Below are 20,337 nucleotides of genomic sequence, written 5' to 3'. Positions count from 1 at the left end.
CATTAGGTTTTTTGTGTGTCCTTCTAGAAAATTATACCCAGGGAGTATAAATATAAATGTAACCTTTTATTTTCTTTATCTTATTCTTTTGAATGGTTGCAGAGTACTCACTGTAGGTGTTTATTAGCTATAAAATAGAAATAGGATTTCTGAGTCAAAGGATGTGTGGATTTACATTTGTTAGTGTCAAACTGCCTTGCAGAGTGTAGCATTTTATACCTTTACCAGCAGTATATCAGGGTGCCTACTATTCTACATTCTTGTTAATTTTTGTCAGATCTTTTGACCTTTGTTCATCTGAAGGGTAAAAATGGCAGTTTATTGTTTTTCATTTGATTTCTGTTTTTATGAGTGAGGTTGAACATTTTTTTCATGTTTTCAAACCATTTATATTTCTTTTTCTGTCTATAATACTCAATCATTTTACTACATGGTCGTCAGTCTTTTTTCTTATTTATTTGTAAGAGGTCTTTCAATATGGACAGTAGATCTTTGTTAAATATAAACAGACTATTATAGTAAATGATTATAAATACAAAATATAAAATATTATTTTCTAGTCTGTTGACTTTGTTTATTGTGATTTTTTTCTGTGTAGAATTTTATATGCAATCATGGTTCCTAGATTTTTCTTAGAAAGGATCTTCCTGTCCAAGAATTTGATAAAATTTTCCTTATTTAATTTTTTTTTAAAGTTTAAGTTTTGATCACTTGGAACTTACTTGGTATGGAGTGTGGTAGGGACCTCATTTCATATTCTCTCAGCAATCTCACTTATGCCCATGGTTTTAACTATCACATATAATGTTGATGACTTTCAAAATTTATCCCTCCTGCCTAGTTCTCTTTGCTAAATGCGATCTGTATAGCCAATCTGCCTATTGGACATCTCCAGCTAAATGTCCCTAAAGCACTATATATGTATGTGTGTGTGTGTATTCAAAATTTAATCACCCTAGCAAATCCCGTTTCTCCTGCATTCCCTGGCTTGGTTGAAAGTGACTAAGACACTCATGCCAAAATCAACGCTTCTTTCCTCACTTCCTATATTCCCAAGTCCCAAAGATTTGACAGTTATCTTCTATAAATTTTTTTAGAAAATCACCCTTCCCTCTAAATACTGAAACATCTATTGCCACTCTTTTAGTCCAAGTCTACATTATTTCTTAGCCTGGCAACAGTCTCCATGTCTGGTTTTTCAGGACTGTTTTTTAGTCCTCCACCCTAAGCTCCTAGGGCTTCATCCCCCTGGGCTATCATGTAAGCTAGGAAAAACTACTCGCAAAATTAAAAAAAAAAAAAAAAAAAAAAAAAAAAAAGCAGATTCACATCATACCACTCTTCTCCATAAACCCTTCACGTTCTCCATTACCTGCTTTCAGGAATTTTTTATGTATGTTCTGCAGTCAAAAATAGTTTGGGAAATAGTACATACCCTATACTTAGAGATTCAATATTTGTATTAGCATATTTAAGTTTACTTAACCCTTATTAAATAAACTTGCTTAAATACTTTAGAACAGAAATAATTTTTTTTCATGTGTACAATAATCAGTATCCTTTGGAACTCTGCTTCATAGAATACTGAGTTGGGAAATATTAGCTTTAAGTTCAAACTCATTAGTATAATAATGACTTTTAAAATCTGGCCCCAGTTTATTACATCATCGCTTCTTTCAAATATATTCTAGAAACACACTATACTGTTTCATAACTTTGCATATGCTGTTCCTTTCACATGAAATACAGGCCTTGCTGCTAATATACCTGGTCAACAACCACTCAACCTTTAAAACTGGATGAAATATAGCTGTCTCTATGAAGCCAATTGTATTCAACCTAGTTCTTCTTCTATGTTGTACATATTTGTGCCTTGTACATATTTGTATTATATTTTTGATATATTAGTATCTTTGTTTGTTTTTGTCCCTGTAAGCTTTTTAAAAACTGGGTACCAGTTGTATCCCTGGGACACAGGACGGTGTCTGACACAGGGCATGGCAAACACTCGCGTATTTAAATTGAATACAATTTGTTGGCTCTTCCCATAGGATTTGACATTTACTCTTATCAAATTTTTTTCTATTTAATTCCATTTTTTTTAATCCTGTTAACATTTTTTTAGAGATCAAAACTGTCACTTAGCATACCAGTCACACACTCCTTTTTATCAGTATCCTTTTTATTGGTCAGCCAATGGTCTTAGTCAATTCAATAACAAAAAAACACCGAAAGGGACAGGGTTTAGGATAGAGCATCTTCAAGTATTCCACTTGAGATCCCTCCCTAACCTACGGATCATTAGCCTTGGCTCCTCACCCTTCAACCAGTTGTGAATGGTGCACTTATCATCCAGTCTCAATTTCTACATCATTTACACAAGGTGATAAACTGCCAAGCCTATGATACACTGTACATGGAGCACCCTCCCTCCCTACTTCAAACCTAGTAATATTTTCAAAAACAAAGTGAGTTTATGATGGCATGACTTTAAATGAGTCCCTTCTGGTTTCTCCTCTTCACACCCCTATTCCTTTCTAAAATACTTATATACTATTCTTTTACTATTTAAGAATCTTGCCAAGAATCACTGTCAAGTTCACTGGGTTATACACTTCACAGAGAATACATTTCTTATCTTTCAAAAGTAAGAACTTTTTGTGTTTTGGTATACTAATCTCGTGATTTGTCCAATACTGCCAACATGGTTCAGTTATCTCATTCTGAAGTTCTCATCATTATTTAGGATGGGTTTTTGTCTCGGTCTAAAGATATGAATTCATTTTAAGCAGTTAAAGACTTTTATTTTATCTTTCAGTTTACCTCTTTCAGGATTTGTTCTGTGTTTTCCAATATGAGATTAGAAGAGTGATGAATCCAAGCTCCATGAGAACAGGGACTTCGTTTTGCTCAACACTATATCCCAAGAGCTTAGATCAGTGCTTGGCACAGAGGTGGCATACAGTAAAGATTTGTTGAATGAATGCATGTAGGTGAAAATAGAAATGGTATTTTACCAGCTACCTTAAATATCAGATTATGTTTTCTTTCTACTGAACACAACTAGAAAAGTGCTTTTAACTGCCTTTAGCTTTTTTTGCTTTGGCTTAAGTTTTAATCGTTCTAGATAATTTAAATTTAATACATTTAAATCATTCTTTTATTTCACCCTTGGTTATCTTCTGTCTTTGTTTTTCTGTACTGTAAATATGTGAACTTGTGGGGAACTCCTTGTGTGGCCTCTTGAGTGTCTTTAGGTTCCCTTTTCTCTTTCTTCTTGAATAGCATCACTGGTGACTGGCAGATACTGTTTTCAGAGTCTCTTAACATGCTGCCTCTTTCCCTTTTAGTGTTTCAGACCCACAGTTCTGCAGTTTTCCTTCCTAAAGTTCTATGTACCCGTCTATGAGTGGCATTGTCCTTCCCATTGCTTGTATAAATTGACTGGAAGATTATACAGTTACCTTCCTTTATGAATCCTAATACTTCTGCTTGTTATCCAAACTTCTTTAGTGAATGGAATCAATTGTAGAATTCTCTACCTTCTAGAAAGGCGAAAGCTTATTGAGTCACCAAGTAAATAATTTCAGTGTATTGCTTTTAGCCAAGAATAAGAATTCCTGCAGATATCGGTATAGTAGAAGCTGTCTGTGCTTTGTAACTAGCTTGCTTCTGGCCTGATTCGGTAATCTGTAATCTGACTTCTCCAAGTCTTATTAAAATCCAATTTTAAAGAAAATTTTTATTTTATACTAATCAAGTATATATAAATAAGCTTTGGTAGTTTTGAGACATAATTCTTTTACCTGCATCCATTAATGCTAAACTTCCGCCACATGCAGATGCCATAGAAGATGATCCTAAGAAAGAAAAATACTTGCTTTAATACTGATTTTTTTAAATGTAGAAAATTGTTACTATTGGTTATTTTCTTACAAATACTCATTTCTAATGTAAATAGTCAATATTCTTTCCTTCTTTCTTTTTAAAAGCACTTAAGGTAAGTTTTCCTAAACCACAAACTACAGAGGTGCACAGTCCAACATGATAGCCATTAGCAACATGTGGCCATGAAATTTAAATTATCTGAAGAAATTCAGTCCCTCAATTGGACATTACAGAGAACTTACATCATCACAGAAAAAGTTCTATTGGACAGCAGAGCTAGAGATTCTAAGAAACCTCCTAGAAGAACCAGCATGCCTCTTTTGTTGCTTAATCAGAAGGCAGTTAAAGATACAGGGAGCTAGCTCTCTCACTGGGCCATAAGCCATAGCCTAGTCACACCCAGTAGAGGACAGAAAGTCTCTAGTTTAAAGTCTGAACTTTGGTGTGTTTTGTTTTTTGTTGTTTAATTTCTATGACCATCTGATCCATGTCTGCTACGTTTGAGAACCATGTGACCTTTCTCCCTTGTACCATTCTTGCCTTGACCTGCAGACTGATTTTTAATTTAAATTTGACTTTTTTTTAGTCCAGCATCTCTTTGTGATATCTACTTCTATCTGAAATACATGATAATACATGATAGGTGTCCCCTGATTAATGGATCACTGTATTTTTTTTCCTCTTCCTCTCCCCAAGCTGGCTTTGCTGTATGGTTTGTTTGTAAAAATAAAGAAACAGATACCCTAAACTGGATCTATTGTAAAAGATACATAAAGAGAAATATTCATTTTATTTTGCTTTCAAAATACCTCATTAGCTAAGAGACTCAGACAAATACATGATTAAAAACATTTTTCTCTTTCAGTGGGTTTGGGCACTGCAGTAATAAATACAATGTAACATTATTTATGAAAAGCTAAGACTATAACAGGGAGCTGAAAAGTATAATAGGGAGTCTGTTCTTTCTGACTAGGAAAAATGTATTTCAAAACCATACCATTTGACTCTAGTACTTCAGATGTGACTCTTATGGTGAAAGGAAAATCTTTAGGAATAACGGGATACAAAGCTTTCTCAGCAAGAGCACCTAAATCAGAATACAAAATATATAAGCAAAAGAATGTGCAAAGTCTCTGTAAGAATACACATAAGTTTACAGATTTGTACTTACCATGACCAAGTTCCCTTCTGTTTACACCAGTGACTTTGCCAATTTCATTAGTTGCATAAGGAGGAAACTTAAAAAAAAACAAAAACAACCACATATGTAAAAAACCGACATGGAAAGACATATCCCATATGTAGTACCAAAATAATAAAATAAGTTACAGAACAATACAATCTCATTTTTATTAAAAAAAAAAGTACACTCATATATACACAGAAAATGTCTGGACACCTAAAACATATACCAGATTGCTAAAAAAAGCTGTTTCTAGTGTGTATGTGACCTGGGTTGTAAAATGGATGGTTATGGGGATTTACACCATAAATTTCTGTGATGTTTATATATTATATTTTTATAATACAGAAAATATACACATTTATAAAGAAATTGTGGGGGAGGATATAGCTCGAGTGGTAGAGTGCATATGCATAAGGTCCTGGGTTCAATCCCCAGTATCTCCTCCAAAAATAAATAAATAAATGAACCTAATTACCCCCCCACCAAAAAAAGAAATGCACATTGAGGAAACAGATCTTTTCCAATAAGGATCTTACTTTACCCAGAGGTTGCAAGCTGTTTTATTTGACCAATATGTTATCTTAAAAGAGTGTCAGTTGCAGTAAATCAAAAAATTGGGAAATTTCCGATTAAAACCTGGAATTCCAGTATCTTTAACAAAAATATTTTTAAAAAGGAAGATAGAACATGAATCTGATCAAGCCCCTTGTTTTAGCTGTCATTTAACAGGAGACAGACAGACCCAGTGACGTGCTGAACTGCATCATGAATGTGCAAACAGCAGTACCCAGACTGTGGGGAACACTGCAGGTCAGGTTCTAGGGCTTCAACCGATAAACTGTAAAGAAAAGAATGTAATGGAGGGGAAATGGACAAGACTACACTATAGTATATAGGGATGTGCAACAGAAATGCAAGGAAGTGACTACTATAAAACTTAACTAGAGTAGTCACTTTTAGGGGAAGCAGGGTATTGAGACTGGGAAAGAAAGCATGGAGGGGCTTCTGGGGTAACTGGCAACATTCTATTCTCTGAGTTGGGTGGTAGTTAGAAGGGTGAATGCCTTATAAAATTCACTAAGTCACCTTTGTTTTATATGGTTTTCAGGATCTGTATTTTACTTTATGATTAAAAGATTTTTTAAAATGGGATAATACAGCAATAACAGCCCATTTCCTTCTTCTGCCCCTTCCCTCATATCTTTTCCCAGTAAAAAGGGCACGTGCTGCATTTTTTGCATGTGCCTTTTTTAAAGACTGCTGTGTGCTCTTCAGCTCTTGACAAAGGATCTGTGCCTTATCAATTACAGTTCCTTTCTGGCTTCTGTAGCATCTTGATATATTTATTTATATTTATAGTATTATATTTTATATATATAGCATTATATATATTATATATTATATAGTAAAATATTCTATATTTTTATTTATATATTATATTATTTATAGAACAGGATATTTATAACAGACTCAAAACCTGTCAAAATCTCCATGTTTATGGATGTTCTCTAATATATTTTCTACATTAAATGTTCTCTATTAATTATAGCAAAATCAACAAAATTGAGATGTGGGAGTTTTGGGCAGCCAACAACGGTCACTCAGAAAACTTGCTACTTTACAATAGCCTCCCAGTGTGTATGCTTCAAATACTAAAATTAAAGTTCTATATGGTGGTGGTGTGTCTGGTCCCTTAGGGTCAGTTGTGAATAAACACAATCACAAGCTCAATTATATATAATATTTCATATAAAGTAATTTAATATTAAATACTTCAGTTCTTTTACTATTAATCAAGTGAAAATAAAAATATGAACATTTAAAGGAACTAAAAGGGAGATGGTGATTGTTAGTTAAGGCATTTGAAAGGCCCCAATTTGTCTGACACACATGTGAATGGGTAAAATTCTTTCTTGACTAAAACAATATTCTCTACTATACTTTAACTTTTACATATGACTCAGAATAGGAAGTTGTATCTCTCTAAATCCCTTCTATACGAATTTAAAATAACAGTGCCCGAATCCACATTAACAGATATTGATAAGACTAGCATAGTAAAATGTTAATGGTAGAACCTAGGTAGTGGATATCCAGGTATCCACTGTAAGATTCTTTCAACTTTGCTATATGCTGGACATTTTTCATAATAAACTACTGGGGAAAAATTCACCTTACCTCATAATGCAGCATGAAATTTTTATCTTTTATCCCACTACAAACAAAAAGCATAATATTAAAAAGGCATCATCCAGATACAGATATATTCAGTAAACAACTAAAAAAGCTGTAATGGAATTTTAAAAACAACTAGGTATTAAAGAGAGTTGGTCTGAAACTGAATGCTAGAAGAATTAAAAGGATGAATGTCAGAGACAGTATTTTTTTCTGGGGTTTATGAGTGAATTCTACACAGATTTAAGAAAATAATTTTGCTTCACATACAAGCATTTAAATATCCAGATTTTAATACTAAGACAGTAAACATTTTTAAGCATTAATAACTGGTGAGAGAATCCTAAATGTTATAAACACATTAGTTAAATCTCAGAGTTATGATCTTTCTCCTAGTCAAACATGTGAAATGAAGATCAGTAACTGAAATGATATAGCTGAGAGCATTGAGGAGATCTGACAGGGAAAGATTTTCTCAGGGTTTGAAACCAGATTTATCTTTAACAAGGAAAAGAAAAGCACATACAGATTCTTCCCACAAATAGTATCCCCTTTGTGTAGGATTACAAAAGACACCTCTGTGTACAGGATTTAGAAATTCCTGGGCTAGGGATGAATCTGTACAACCATAAGTTACAGCCTTGGGAAAAGAATTCTGACAACCAGACACCAGAAGACAAAAGGAATCACAGATGTGGGGGGCTAGAGAGCAGGCTAGGTAGGGATCATTGGTCTAGTACTTGGCACTTTAAAAGATGAAGAAACCAAAAGCCATCATGATTGAGTGATGTGTACCCCCTCATTTACAGAGGTTATAGACCTAGGACTAGAACAGAGAGGTAACCTTGCCAAGTCCAGGAACTTTCTTAAGAAGCTGTGTTGCCTCCTAGAAGAAAGGAGTCAAAATGAGGAAGAGTAGGGCAACCAAGTTTTGGCCTAGATGGGAATTTAAAATGCAAAGTATAAGAGAAGAGCCCCTCCGCCACAGAATTATGATTATGATGAATATTAAACTCTTATTTATATAGCTGTATTGTTATTTTTTATTAGGTACATGAAAAGCAACTAGTGATGCTATCCTGAAGATACTGGGGATTATCCTCATCAGTTGGGAAATAGAAGGAGGGAGAAGAGGGAGGCAGTCTTCTGAGACCCTTAATAAAGGAAAGGGAAGAAGCCCTGTAAGGCACTGAGGAAGATCTATGGCTGTGAGTCCCAGTAATGCAGTAATGCTGGTGGGGACTGAAGTGTAGATTCTCATCATCAAAAATTATCAACCTGATTTTGCTGCTGACTCTTTAGGAAAAGAGGAGGATAACCAAGTATTTTTTAACACAAATTGAAATATGCCTTGAGATTAGATAAAGTTTTTTTCATTTAGCAACCTCCAGATTCTTTTTAGGCACTGGGACTCTTGCTTATTTATTTGTTCTGTTTTTTATAATAATAGAAAAACCTATCCACTCAAGATTACCAAGGAAATCTGTCCAGGAGAATGGTTCTAGAGACAGAGAAGAAACTAAATGTATCCACTAAAAAAGAATTAAAAGCTTTACCAAAATCTGTTGTAACAGATGAGTTAGGAGACAATACAGCACACTAAAAAAAAAAACCCTTTGAGATCACTATTACATAAATAGAAAAATGAAGTACAGAGATACAGGTTTTAAAAAGTAATAGTGAATAATAATATACCATGTGACTTATATACTGTAATATCATAACCAAAAAACATAACTTACTTTATAGCTGTTATAATTCGGTCTGACTTAATGCTGGATTCTAATGAATCAAATGTAACAGTACAAAGCACCTAAAAAAGAAGAAAAAAAATTCCTCAGGCTTTAATTTACTAACAACAGAGGTGAAAACTAGAAACATTTGAAAAACCCACTTAGCTCTTAAGGAAATGAGATAAGTATATTCTATCCAAAGCTTGCAAAGGTACTTAACACAGTAAACATTTATTCATTCTATAAATATTAGAAATTATATATTTATACATTATAAATATTATGTGTAAATCTCAATAATCCAAAGGTCCAGTATCACACAGACTACATATATAAAGCACTGTACTAGGAGTGATGGGGGAGGACAGGAAGAGGAATATTTCAAAAACCTGACCATAAACGAATCCTCAATAAAGGTTCAGCCAAATAATACTGCCTGCTTAAAAAAAAAAAAAGTCAATCAAAGAAGACTGGAGGGACATAATTCAGAGACTACAATGTAACACTCACAACATCCCAGATACAACCTACCAAAAAAGAAAAAAAAAAAAAGGAAATAGGGCCTATTCTCAAGAGAAAAGACAATGAATAGAGACTGACCCTGAGCTGATTCAGATGTTGGATTAAGAGTCAAGGATTTTTCAAGAGCTATTATAATTATACTGAATGACATAAAAAAGAACCAATAGACATAATAGAACTGAAAAATAAATCATAATGGAAAGGAGATGGCAAAAGTCAGTGAACATGAAGATGGATTAGTACAAATTGCCCAATCTAAAGAACAGAGGGCAAGGGGAACAATATTGAAAAGACTAACATAAGCACTCGCAATCCCAGAATGAGAGAAAAAAGGATGAAAAAACATTTGAAGAAATCACAGCTGCAAGTTTTCAAGTTTGATGAAAGATAAAAATTTACAGGTTTAAGCTCAAGAAATCCTTAGTAGGATGAATAAGAAAACCATGCTTTTCATAGTCATACTGCTGAAAACCAAAGACAATCTTGAAAGGACCCAAAGAAAGTAAGTAACATACATGGAACAATGATTTGAATGAGCCCTGACTTTTCAGAAAAAAAGGAAAACGAAAAACAGTAGAACATTTCTTAAAGTGGCAAAGGGAAAAAAGCATCCACTCAGAATCTGTATCCTGGTAAAAAGATTCTTGGTAAAAAAAAAAGGCAAAATAAAAGCATTTTCAGAAAAATGAAAAATACGAATTTGTTGTCAGAAGACCCACAGGACAATACTAAAGAAGTCTTATCAGAGTGAAGGGCAATAATATTAATTGGAAACTTGGATCTTCAGGAAGAAATAAAAAGCATCAGAAATAGTAAATATCTGGGTTAATATAAAAGACTATCTTTTTCCTCTTTAAAGTTGTAATGTTGCCTTGTGAGTTTTTAAAACGTAGGTGTAACTCATAAGACAACTACAGCATAAAGGAGGGGCAAATGGATCTAAATGGTTGCAAATATCACTAATTTTTTGTGAAGTGGAAAAAATTAACAATAAAAACACTGAAAAGTTATGGATGTATTCTCTATAGTAACCAGTGAAAAATAACAGAGGTATAGCGAAAAAGCAAATAGACAATTTTAAATAGCTAAGACATGGAAGCAACCTAAATGTACACTGACAGATGAATGGATAAAGAGGTGTGTATGTATATGTATATACACGTATATACACACACACACACACACACACACACACACACACACACACTGGAATACTACTCAGACATAAAGAATGAAGTAATGCCATTTGCAGCAACATGGATAGACCTAGAGATTATCACACTAAATGAAATCAGAGAAAGACAATTATCACATAACACTCATATGTGGAATCTAAAAAAGTGAGACAAATGAACTTATTTACTAAACAGAAACAGACTCACACACAGAAAACAAACATGGTTATCAAAGAAGAGGAGGAGGGATAAATCAGGAGTTTAGAATTAGCAGATACAAACTACTATATATATATAATAGATAAATAACAAGGTCCTACTGTATAGCACAAGGAACTATATCCAATATCCTTTAATGACCTATAGTGAAAAAGAGTATGTGTGTATACATATACACACACATATACACATAACTGAATCATTATGCTGTACACCAGAGACTAACACAACATTGAAGTAAATCAATCAAACTTCAATTTAAAAAAAGCAAATGGACAAATTAAAATGGAGTTCTAAAAAGAATACTCAATTAATCCAAAAAGAAGGTAGAAACTAAGAACAGAAAAAAAGAGGAGCTAAACAAAAACAAATAATACAATTACATACTAAATTCAATCAATCATTAAACATTAAAGGACTAAATAAATGCTACAGTTGAAATGTAGAGATTGTCAGGATGGCTAACAAAAATATGCAAATAAAATATGCAAATAAAAATACCTTAATCATTTTTAAAACTTATTAAAAGGCATAAAAGAAAGCCTGAATCAAAGGTGACAGACCATATTTATTGTAAAGACTGTGATTTAAGTTGTAAAAATATCATTTCTCACTCATTCCATAAACTCAGTCCAATACAAATCTAAATCCTAGAAAGATTTTTTTTTAGAACTTGATATAATACTAAAACTTAAAGGAACAAATGTACCAGAATAGCTAAGACAATTTTGTGGGGAGTGGAGGAAGAATAAAAAGGGAAGATTTGCCTTTCAGATATTAAAACTATAATAATTAAAAACAGTTTGACACCAGCCCAGGTAACTCATAGAACAATGGAAGAGAATATAGTTCAAAAATGTTTTTATAAACTTTGAATATGATAAGGTAAGATTACAGATCAATGAGAAAAAAATAAATTTTTAGTAAACAGCATTGCAAAACTGGCTTACTCTGGAGCTTTCCACCTTACACCATGTATAGGGATAAACTCGAGGACAGATTAATGGTCTAACTTTAATAGCTAAAACTAGAAAGTTAATAAGAAAAGCAGGTGCATAATTTTGTGACTTTGGGGTAAGGTAGGAGTTCTTAAATAAGACCAGAACTAAAGATTTCAGGTTCACTGTAGACATATACAGGCATACCTCATTTTATTGCACTTCACTATTGTGTTTAACTTTAGCTTTCTCAGATATTGTGTTTTTTACAAATTGAAGGTTTGTGGCAACCCTGCATCAAACATGTCTATCAGTGTCACACTATGGTAATTCTCAAAATTTTCAAAACCTCCACTAGCAAAAAGGTTATGACTTGCTGAAGGCTCAGATGATGGTTAGTACTTTTTAGCAGTAAGTATTTTTTAAGTTAAGGTATGTACTTTCGTTTTTTAGACATATCATATACTTAATAGACTACAGTATAATGTAAAATAAGCTTTATATGCACTGGGAAACAAAAAAATTTGTGTGACTTGCTTTATTGTGATATTTGCTTTATTGTGGTGGTTTGCAACTGAACTTGCAGAATCTCCAAGGTATGCCTGTAGTGGGTTACCACAAGCAAAATTAAAAGGCATACGGTAAACAGGGAGATAATACAAATAAACTCTGGTTACTGAAAAGGACTAATATTTAAAACACATAAGAACTCACTGAGAAATAGCATGAAAAAGACAGTAAACCATATTAAAAAAAAAAAAGAAGAAAAAACCGGCCAAAGGATCTAAGCAGATAATTCACAAAAGAGCAAACCTGAACTAGGGCTACCACTATTCTCAAGTCTAGGGACGCTATCTTTGTGAAAAGAGTGCCCTAGAGGTGTGCAGCCCCCCACGGTATGGTTTATACAATTATGTTGATTGGCTGTCATATAAAGAGATGTTCACCCTCACTCATAATCAAGGAAACACAAACGAAAGCAATGACATACCACTTGGTACCCATTAGATGGGCAAAATTAGTAATTAATATAATTAAAATTAAGCATAATACCATACACAAAACAATGCATACACATATATCTTAAATATAAGAGAACAAGTGTCTATGTAAAGGAAAAGAATAGCACTGAGATTCAGGCTAAATGGAGAAAACGAATGAGGACCTTGAATAGAACAACAGTGACAGTATGTCATAAACTGAGGAGTATGAATGACTTAATTTTGTGTCCCTAAGATTAAAAGAAAAATATAATAAAAATACCAGATAATTATAGAAAGTGCAAACTAATTTACAGTGCCAAAAGCAGATCAGTAGTTGCCTGAGGAAAGGGAGCGGAGCAGGAAGTAGGGACTAGGACAGAGAGGGACTAGGACAGAGAGGGACTAGATAGAGAGGGACTAGGGTAGAGAGGGACTAGACAGAGAGGGACTAGATAGAGAGGGACTAGGGTAGAGAGGGACTAGACAGAGGGACGGGTAGAGAGGGACTAGACAGAGGGATGGGTAGAGAGGGACTAGACAGAGAGGGACTAGGGTAGAGGGAATAGACAGAGGGATGGGTAGAGAGGGAATAGACAGAGAGGGACTAGATAGAGAGGGACTAGGACAGAGAGGGACTAGACAGAGAGGGACTAGGACAGCTAGGACAGGGACTAGGACAGGGAGGGAGAGGGACTAGAACAGAGAGGGACTAGGGTAGAGAGGGACTAGGACAGAGAGGGACTAGGACAGAGAGGGACTAGAACAGAGAGGGACTAGGACAGAAAGGGAGAGGGACTAGGAGAGGGACTAGGGTAGAGAGGCATGAGGAAACTTTTGGGGGTGATTGATACGTTCATCATCTTGACTCTGGTTTCCCAGCTGTATACATGTGAAAATTTATTCAACATTCATTTTAAATATGTGCAGTTTCTTGTATGGAATTATACCTCAAAAAAGCTGTTAAACATATTTTTTAAAAAATCAGATATTAATCTGAATAGATAATATATTCCATATGATAAAAACCTGCAGCATCTATGTAATATACTTCTATTAGAACTAATTAAGCAATCCTGAATCAGCAAATAATCATAGTTTTTTTAATATATATTACCTGTGTTTGTCCCCTTTGAAATAATGCTGATCCGTGAAGAATTTTAAACATATCTACCTCACAATTTATATTCCTAAGTGAAGTCAAATCTCGACCATCACATCTATAATAATAAAGGAAATAAGTATGTTAAGACAGTGATGGAAATCAGAAAAATCACACATTATCTCTTGATCCCTACTAGGAAAGTTCTCAACTCAAACTGCACATCATAATCACCTGTAGGACTTTAAAAAATAATATAGATACCTGAGCCCCATCCTGAGTCCCACTGAATCAGAATTTCAAGGACTGTGACTCACACACTTTTATGTTAAAAAGCCCTGCAGGCAACTCTGATATGTAATCACAGCTGTGAAGCAATGCTCTACATATGAGGCCCACAGAGAGGCAGTCAAACCCATCTACACAATCCACACACTTTCAACAGGTATCCATTTATAAAAAAAAATTATATAATTCTTTGCTGTTCACTTGAAAAACACCAGTTCCTTGCTTTGAGCCACTTGACACTTTAAAGGCAACTTGCAGAGAGCACATGCTTCAATTCCACCAAAAAAGGATATGTTTACCTTTTGTATTCATTCAAAATAATACTTCTAAAAACCTCCTTTGCAGCAACATTGAAGGATTCAATTATTTCATATGAATCTACTTCTGGAAATTTTTCTATAGAAGACAGACAAACCAAAACAACGATTTTCTCTTTCTAGAAGATATCTCTCTTAAGTTCACAGTATCAAATCAATTACCAAGGGAGTTGACTGAACATTTAGACCTCAAAGTAGGTAAATTAAATGTTCTCAAGTAGGAGAGACACAAGTATTATACCTTAAATGCATTGTTACTGGGAACTTAGTTTGCTGTTTACCAGAATAATGCTTTGAAATCAGCTCTGTTGAGTTGTTACCTGACAAATTCAGCCAACCATATCAGGAGAAGGTTTAACTGACATTTTTAAAAGTAGCCTCCTTCTTGCCTTAGGAACTCTAATTTTAGTCCACAAATACAGGAATAACTTTCTTTATATATTACAAATCCCTACTGACTGTTTTATCAAGTTCTTTCATGACCCAGGTACTTCATATGTTTTTTTCTTAATGCCTTTAAATCTTTATAGCAATTTATGAGGTAAATTCTATTATTATTAAGCCCATATTACAGAAGAAAAAACAGGCCTAAAGAGGAGCAAACTGCCTGAGATCACACAGGTAGTAACTGACAGCAGTGACTTGAATACAGATCTGTCTGCCTCAGCTTATAAATATTAAGCTACTTTACCCTACCAACTGATTTATGCCAAGTTTTAGGCACTGTTCTCTTAAGCATTTGGTTTATTGAATATAACTTTAAAGTAACCAGAACATAAGAAATGGCTACAGAAAGGGAGATAAATATTAAGTATTAATGTCTTTGTAAGGCAAGAATAATTTTAAATATTATACTTTAAAATGAACTTTTACGCTTTAACTGGGTTGTACTTAGGAAAATAATTAGTAACAAAGCATTTGAAATATCCTATGAACTCAGAGAGTGATGAAGGTATTCTACTAAGTATTAATACAAACACAAAATCACTTTTCTTTTTAAATAAGGCAACAGGTGTTATATAACTTCTCATTCTTAATGATGGATTATAGTGAGAAGAGACCAAAGTTTTTCAATGGGAATTATAGATAATGGCCTTAATACCAATGCTAGGAGCAGAATTTTTATCTTAAAATAAGGTACTTATTAAGGTGAGAGGATATTTGTCTATCAGCAGAAAAATTAATAAGAACTTTATGTCATGCTCAGTGCACACTCAGTTTGTATGATAGATATTAAACAATAAAATCCTTTGTTTAATAATTTTTAGAGGGCTAGATTCTCTAAAATCTAAATTTTATAACTCCACATCTTAACAATAACAGCATCAGTCAACACTTACTGAACACTTGCTATGTGCCAAGCACATATGTAAATGATTTATTCATTTAATCTCCATAAACCATATTATTAGTATTGCAATTTCACAAATTAAGAACTCAAGAATTTTATTTTTATTTTTTTTTTTACTGCTTTCTTGATTTTATTTTAAAAGTATACAAGCCCACAAAACCAGAGCAAGTTTTTGGTTTGTTTTTTTTTTTTTTAAACCAAATCGTATTCTTAACAAATTTCAAAATCTGTACCACATTTAAGCCAGAAACTTGAAATACAAAAAAACATTTTGAAACTGACAGTATCAGTTCTCCACTTGCATATATGAAGTGTCAAAATACTTCTCAGTAGTACAAGTGTATTTATCACAAAAATTCACAGGGATGAGAATAAGTGAGTCAGCAAATTATGGTTAACACTTGTGTCATTAAATAAGTTAGTAGAAAACACAGGAGAACTCAAGAATTTTAAAGAATATCTTTTATGTTTTCAAATGACAGGATTCAAGGATACCCATATTGGAGTTATAAGGGTTTGATCCAAAAAAGATCAGGAATATCTGACATTCAATATTTATTGGAGCCCACTCTATATCAGATGCAGTGCTTATTACCCCGTTCATAGAAATTTAACAGTAACCTTGGGATGTATCATTATCACAAGTTTACTAAAGATAAAACTAAGGAGTAATGAAAATAACTGATTTCTTCAAGGTCTATATTTTAGGACTATAATTTTAAAATTATTATTTTCTTTAAATTTTTTTTAAATAATAAAATTTACCTTTTAGTTGTTCCTCTGTATCTAATCTTATCTTGTTAATAGCTTCATCTCTGGAAATCTAAAAGAAAGTTGAGTTTCAGTTATTATATGTACATGGCAACATTTAACATTTCTATTTTAAAATATTTTTAATTATTATACAATTACATATTGTAATAGTAATCGGATTTCTCTAATGATAGTATTCTTTAAAAGACTGCAACTGGTTACTGATTTGTAAGAAAAATTACCTATTTAATTCATTCAAAAATATTTACACACTTCCCTAAAACTTGTATATAATCAACAAAAAGAGACTAGAGATGCAAACAGCTAGGTTTTTATTTAGCTTTCTGTTTAGAGATTTTTCATAAAAAAGGACTAATATTCATAAACAAAATTAAGTTATAACAAAAAAGAATTCCCAGAACAATCATATAAGACAAAATTCAGGTATACCTACTTTATCATGTTCATGATCTGTAAAAACTGCATAGAGTTTTTCCATGGCGAATCTATTTTAAGCACAAAATAAACATCAGCATAGTATCTGGAAACACTAGGCAGTGTCTATTACAAACAAAACTAAAATATTAATAATAAGCTAAAATATTTAACAAACATTTCATAAAGAAGTAAAAACATATATTATTGCTCTGTAATACTGCTTATCTTTACTATTTATAACATGATACAGAACACGAATTTCTTTCTTCTCACCTCTTAGGGGAATCACTTTTTCTTCCTCTCTACCCATACTGTTTCTTTTCTGACCTGTTCCTTTTTTTCTGTTCTATACATTTTGGCTGTTATCGCAGGCACCCCTTTTGTTGGGGACAGTGTATATAACTCTTTAATCTCTGAGTGATAGATGGGAGACTCATACTAAGGGAAATATTAACTTTTTCATTTATTTCAAATAAAATGAAATAATTTTCTGGTCATTCATTCAGAAATTTACTGAGTGCTTATGTGCAGGCATATTATTAGCACTGGGTGTATAGTGGGTGGTTATATTTCTTCTTGAGAACCTCAACAGTTTCCTTAGATATTCAAATATCTTATGCTTTATACTTTTTCCTTGACACAGAGATATGAAGATTATCTGAATCTTGACCAACAAACTCACTCTCCCTTTCCTTTGAGATTCAAACTTGGGCTCTTGAAGAAGGATGTGAGTTTATCCTTTTTAAAACATCAAATGGTATTTATGGAAATGATTCTTAAAATAGAAGAATGCTATAAGAAGTAATGGATGGACAGTGCTTCCATGAAAAGGTTTTTTTCTGAGATGAAATTAAATTTGGTGACAATTTCATATTTTCTTTTGTACAGATGTTCTTACTTATGAGCGTGTTTCACAATGTCTGGTGAAGGGATAAACAACTTCTGAGGTGTCCTCTTGGTAACACCAATTTCTTTCACCAACTGCTGGATGCCCTGAATTATTTGTTGTGTATATTTTACTCCCACTTTGATAGCATGGCAAAAGTCCTGCTGCAAAATATTCTCTGCAGAGGCTTCCAACATGACTAAAGGGGGAAAAAAAAAAGACGGCCATTGAACCTTTACCAATATAGCATTTTTAAATACCATGACATAACATTAATACTACAGATCAGTTTTATTAATCCACTTTTTTGATTTCTTTATTCAGAATCAACATAATTCCAAAATATAAACAGCACTAAATGAATAAAGAAACCTTGATATTTGAAATTAGGTTTATATTCTTTATAAATTTAATGAGGGCTTAATCATAAAAAATGAAACAGAAAAGAAAATAAATTATGCATACTTCTTTTTTATGACAGCTTTATAGACGTAATTCAAATACCATAAAATCTACCATTTAGTGTATACAATTGCATTTATTTTTAAAATGTATTTTAAAATGAAATTTTAAAATATCAGCATAGCAGGTGTCCAATAACTGTTTCCTGTTTTACAATTATTTGATGTGACATCCCACTTAATTCTGACATTGTCACATTGTCTAATCCTCACACAGGTGGGGAAATCTTTGCAGTGATATTGTTTCAAGTAAGCCAACTACAGGACCCTAGTTACTACCATAAAAAGGTTGTTTTTATGGTTCTGTAACAGTAAAATTCCTGTATAAAGCAGGAAAGCTCCAAAGTAAGGGTTCTAGCATGGTATCTAGCTAAACTCTAATATTCAGCTTTTGCTTTGGTTTCTACAGGGCTGAATAGACTCCTGTCATTTCTGACATTTCTCAACTTGTCCAAAGTCAAAGATCATGTAACAGTTAACCATCATAGTTATCATCATATCTAATATGTTTAACCACATCATATTGTCATTAAGATTTATTATTATCTAAAAAGTCACTTAAAGGTATAATCTACAATGAAAAAAAATCTACTTATGTGCTTTATATATTGAAATTCCATTAATCATTTGAAGCAGAACTGTGAAACAAAAGGTCTAACATTTGTGTCACTGGAGTCCTGGAAAGAGACAAGAGAGAGGGCAGGACTGAAAAGTAATGGGGTGAAAAATAGCTGGAAACTTCCCAAATTTGGCAGACACAAACCTACAGATTCAAGAAGCTGAGTAAACCTTACATAGCATAACCCAAAGAAAGACACATCATAATCAAACTTCTGAAAACCAAAGACAAAGGAAAAAATCTTGAAACCAGCAGAGAAAAATGACACCTTACCCACATGGGAAAAGCAATTCAAACAATAGCAGATTTATTATCAGAAACCATGCCAGAGAGAAGAGGCATATTTTTCAGGTGCTGAAAGAAAAGAACTGTCAACCCAGAATCCTATACCTGTGAAAATATTTAGGAATGAAGGAGAAATGAAGACCCTTAGATGAAGAACTAAGAAAATGTGTCACTCTAAAAGAATGGCTAAAGGAAGGTCTCTAAATAGAAAGGACACAATAAAGGAAGAAACTATGTTAAGCAAACCATGGTAAGACCATGTTAAACAGAAATACAATACACTTCCCTTATCTTGAATTTTCTAAATTGTTTGATGGCTGAAGCAAAGCAAAAATCTTAACACTTCCCTGTTGTGTTTCTAAAAGTAGAGAAACATTAAATAAATATATTAAACCGGGGACAGTAAAGGGAGGTAAGGTTTTAATTCTTCACTTGAGGCATGAAGAAGCTTCATCTTATACCATGATATTGAGATAGTTACATCCTTTTTCTTATCTGTATTCCCAAGACATCATCTCTCACTTTCACAGAATAAAATGGGAGATTTTAAAACATGCATTTAATGTAAATTATACCTGTGAATTGATTTTAAAAAGATAATATGAGAATATGGTAAAGAAAATGAATATTACTCACATAAACTTTGTTTTTGTAAGTTTTCATTTATAAAGTGCTTTATAAGAAAACTTTTATAGTTTTTGAATCTGTAGAACTATGCTGTTGAATATAACTACTAGTCCCATATGGCTATTTGCATTTAAATAAGTTAAAATTATATAAAATTAAAAATTCAGTTCCTTAGTTACAAGCTACATTCAAGTACTCAGCAGTCACATGTTCAGATATAAAACATTTCCTTCATTGCAGAGTTCAACTGGACAGCACTGCCATAGAGGCTAAAATTTTAAAGAAAAAACTTGTCAAAATGGTTGTTCTAAACTTAACCACCTTCAGTAGTTGAAGATTAAAAGATTTTTGAGATATACTGAAGCTATGAATTTTAGATACAATTTTCTTCTGA

General features: G+C 33.0%; 1 protein-coding gene across 4 annotated transcripts in view; it reads right to left on the bottom strand.

Annotated features, from left to right (window-relative positions):
• The window catches only part of PNPT1 (polyribonucleotide nucleotidyltransferase 1), a 42,853-nt gene that overhangs the window by 14,090 nt on the left and 8,426 nt on the right, over positions 1 to 20,337 (bottom strand). For all 4 annotated transcript variants that reach the window (XM_010989751.3, XM_064494477.1, XM_064494478.1 and 1 more), the window contains exons 9-18: positions 17,964 to 18,150; positions 17,082 to 17,133; positions 16,640 to 16,697; positions 14,506 to 14,602; positions 13,934 to 14,036; positions 8,992 to 9,062; positions 7,253 to 7,289; positions 5,060 to 5,126; positions 4,886 to 4,975; positions 3,807 to 3,860 (exon numbers count right to left, since the gene is read on the bottom strand). In XM_010989751.3, the coding sequence (XP_010988053.2) occupies positions 3,807 to 3,860; positions 4,886 to 4,975; positions 5,060 to 5,126; positions 7,253 to 7,289; positions 8,992 to 9,062; positions 13,934 to 14,036; positions 14,506 to 14,602; positions 16,640 to 16,697; positions 17,082 to 17,133; positions 17,964 to 18,150 (816 nt within the window). The remainder of the gene's footprint in view (positions 1 to 3,806; positions 3,861 to 4,885; positions 4,976 to 5,059; positions 5,127 to 7,252; positions 7,290 to 8,991; positions 9,063 to 13,933; positions 14,037 to 14,505; positions 14,603 to 16,639; positions 16,698 to 17,081; positions 17,134 to 17,963; positions 18,151 to 20,337) is intronic.

The sequence above is a fragment of the Camelus dromedarius genome, chromosome 15, assembly GCF_036321535.1.
Source record: "Camelus dromedarius isolate mCamDro1 chromosome 15, mCamDro1.pat, whole genome shotgun sequence".
Classification (NCBI taxonomy): Eukaryota; Metazoa; Chordata; class Mammalia; order Artiodactyla; family Camelidae; genus Camelus; species Camelus dromedarius.
The sequence above is the reverse complement of the archived record's forward strand: the minus strand, read 5'-3'. Positions and strand labels throughout refer to the sequence as shown.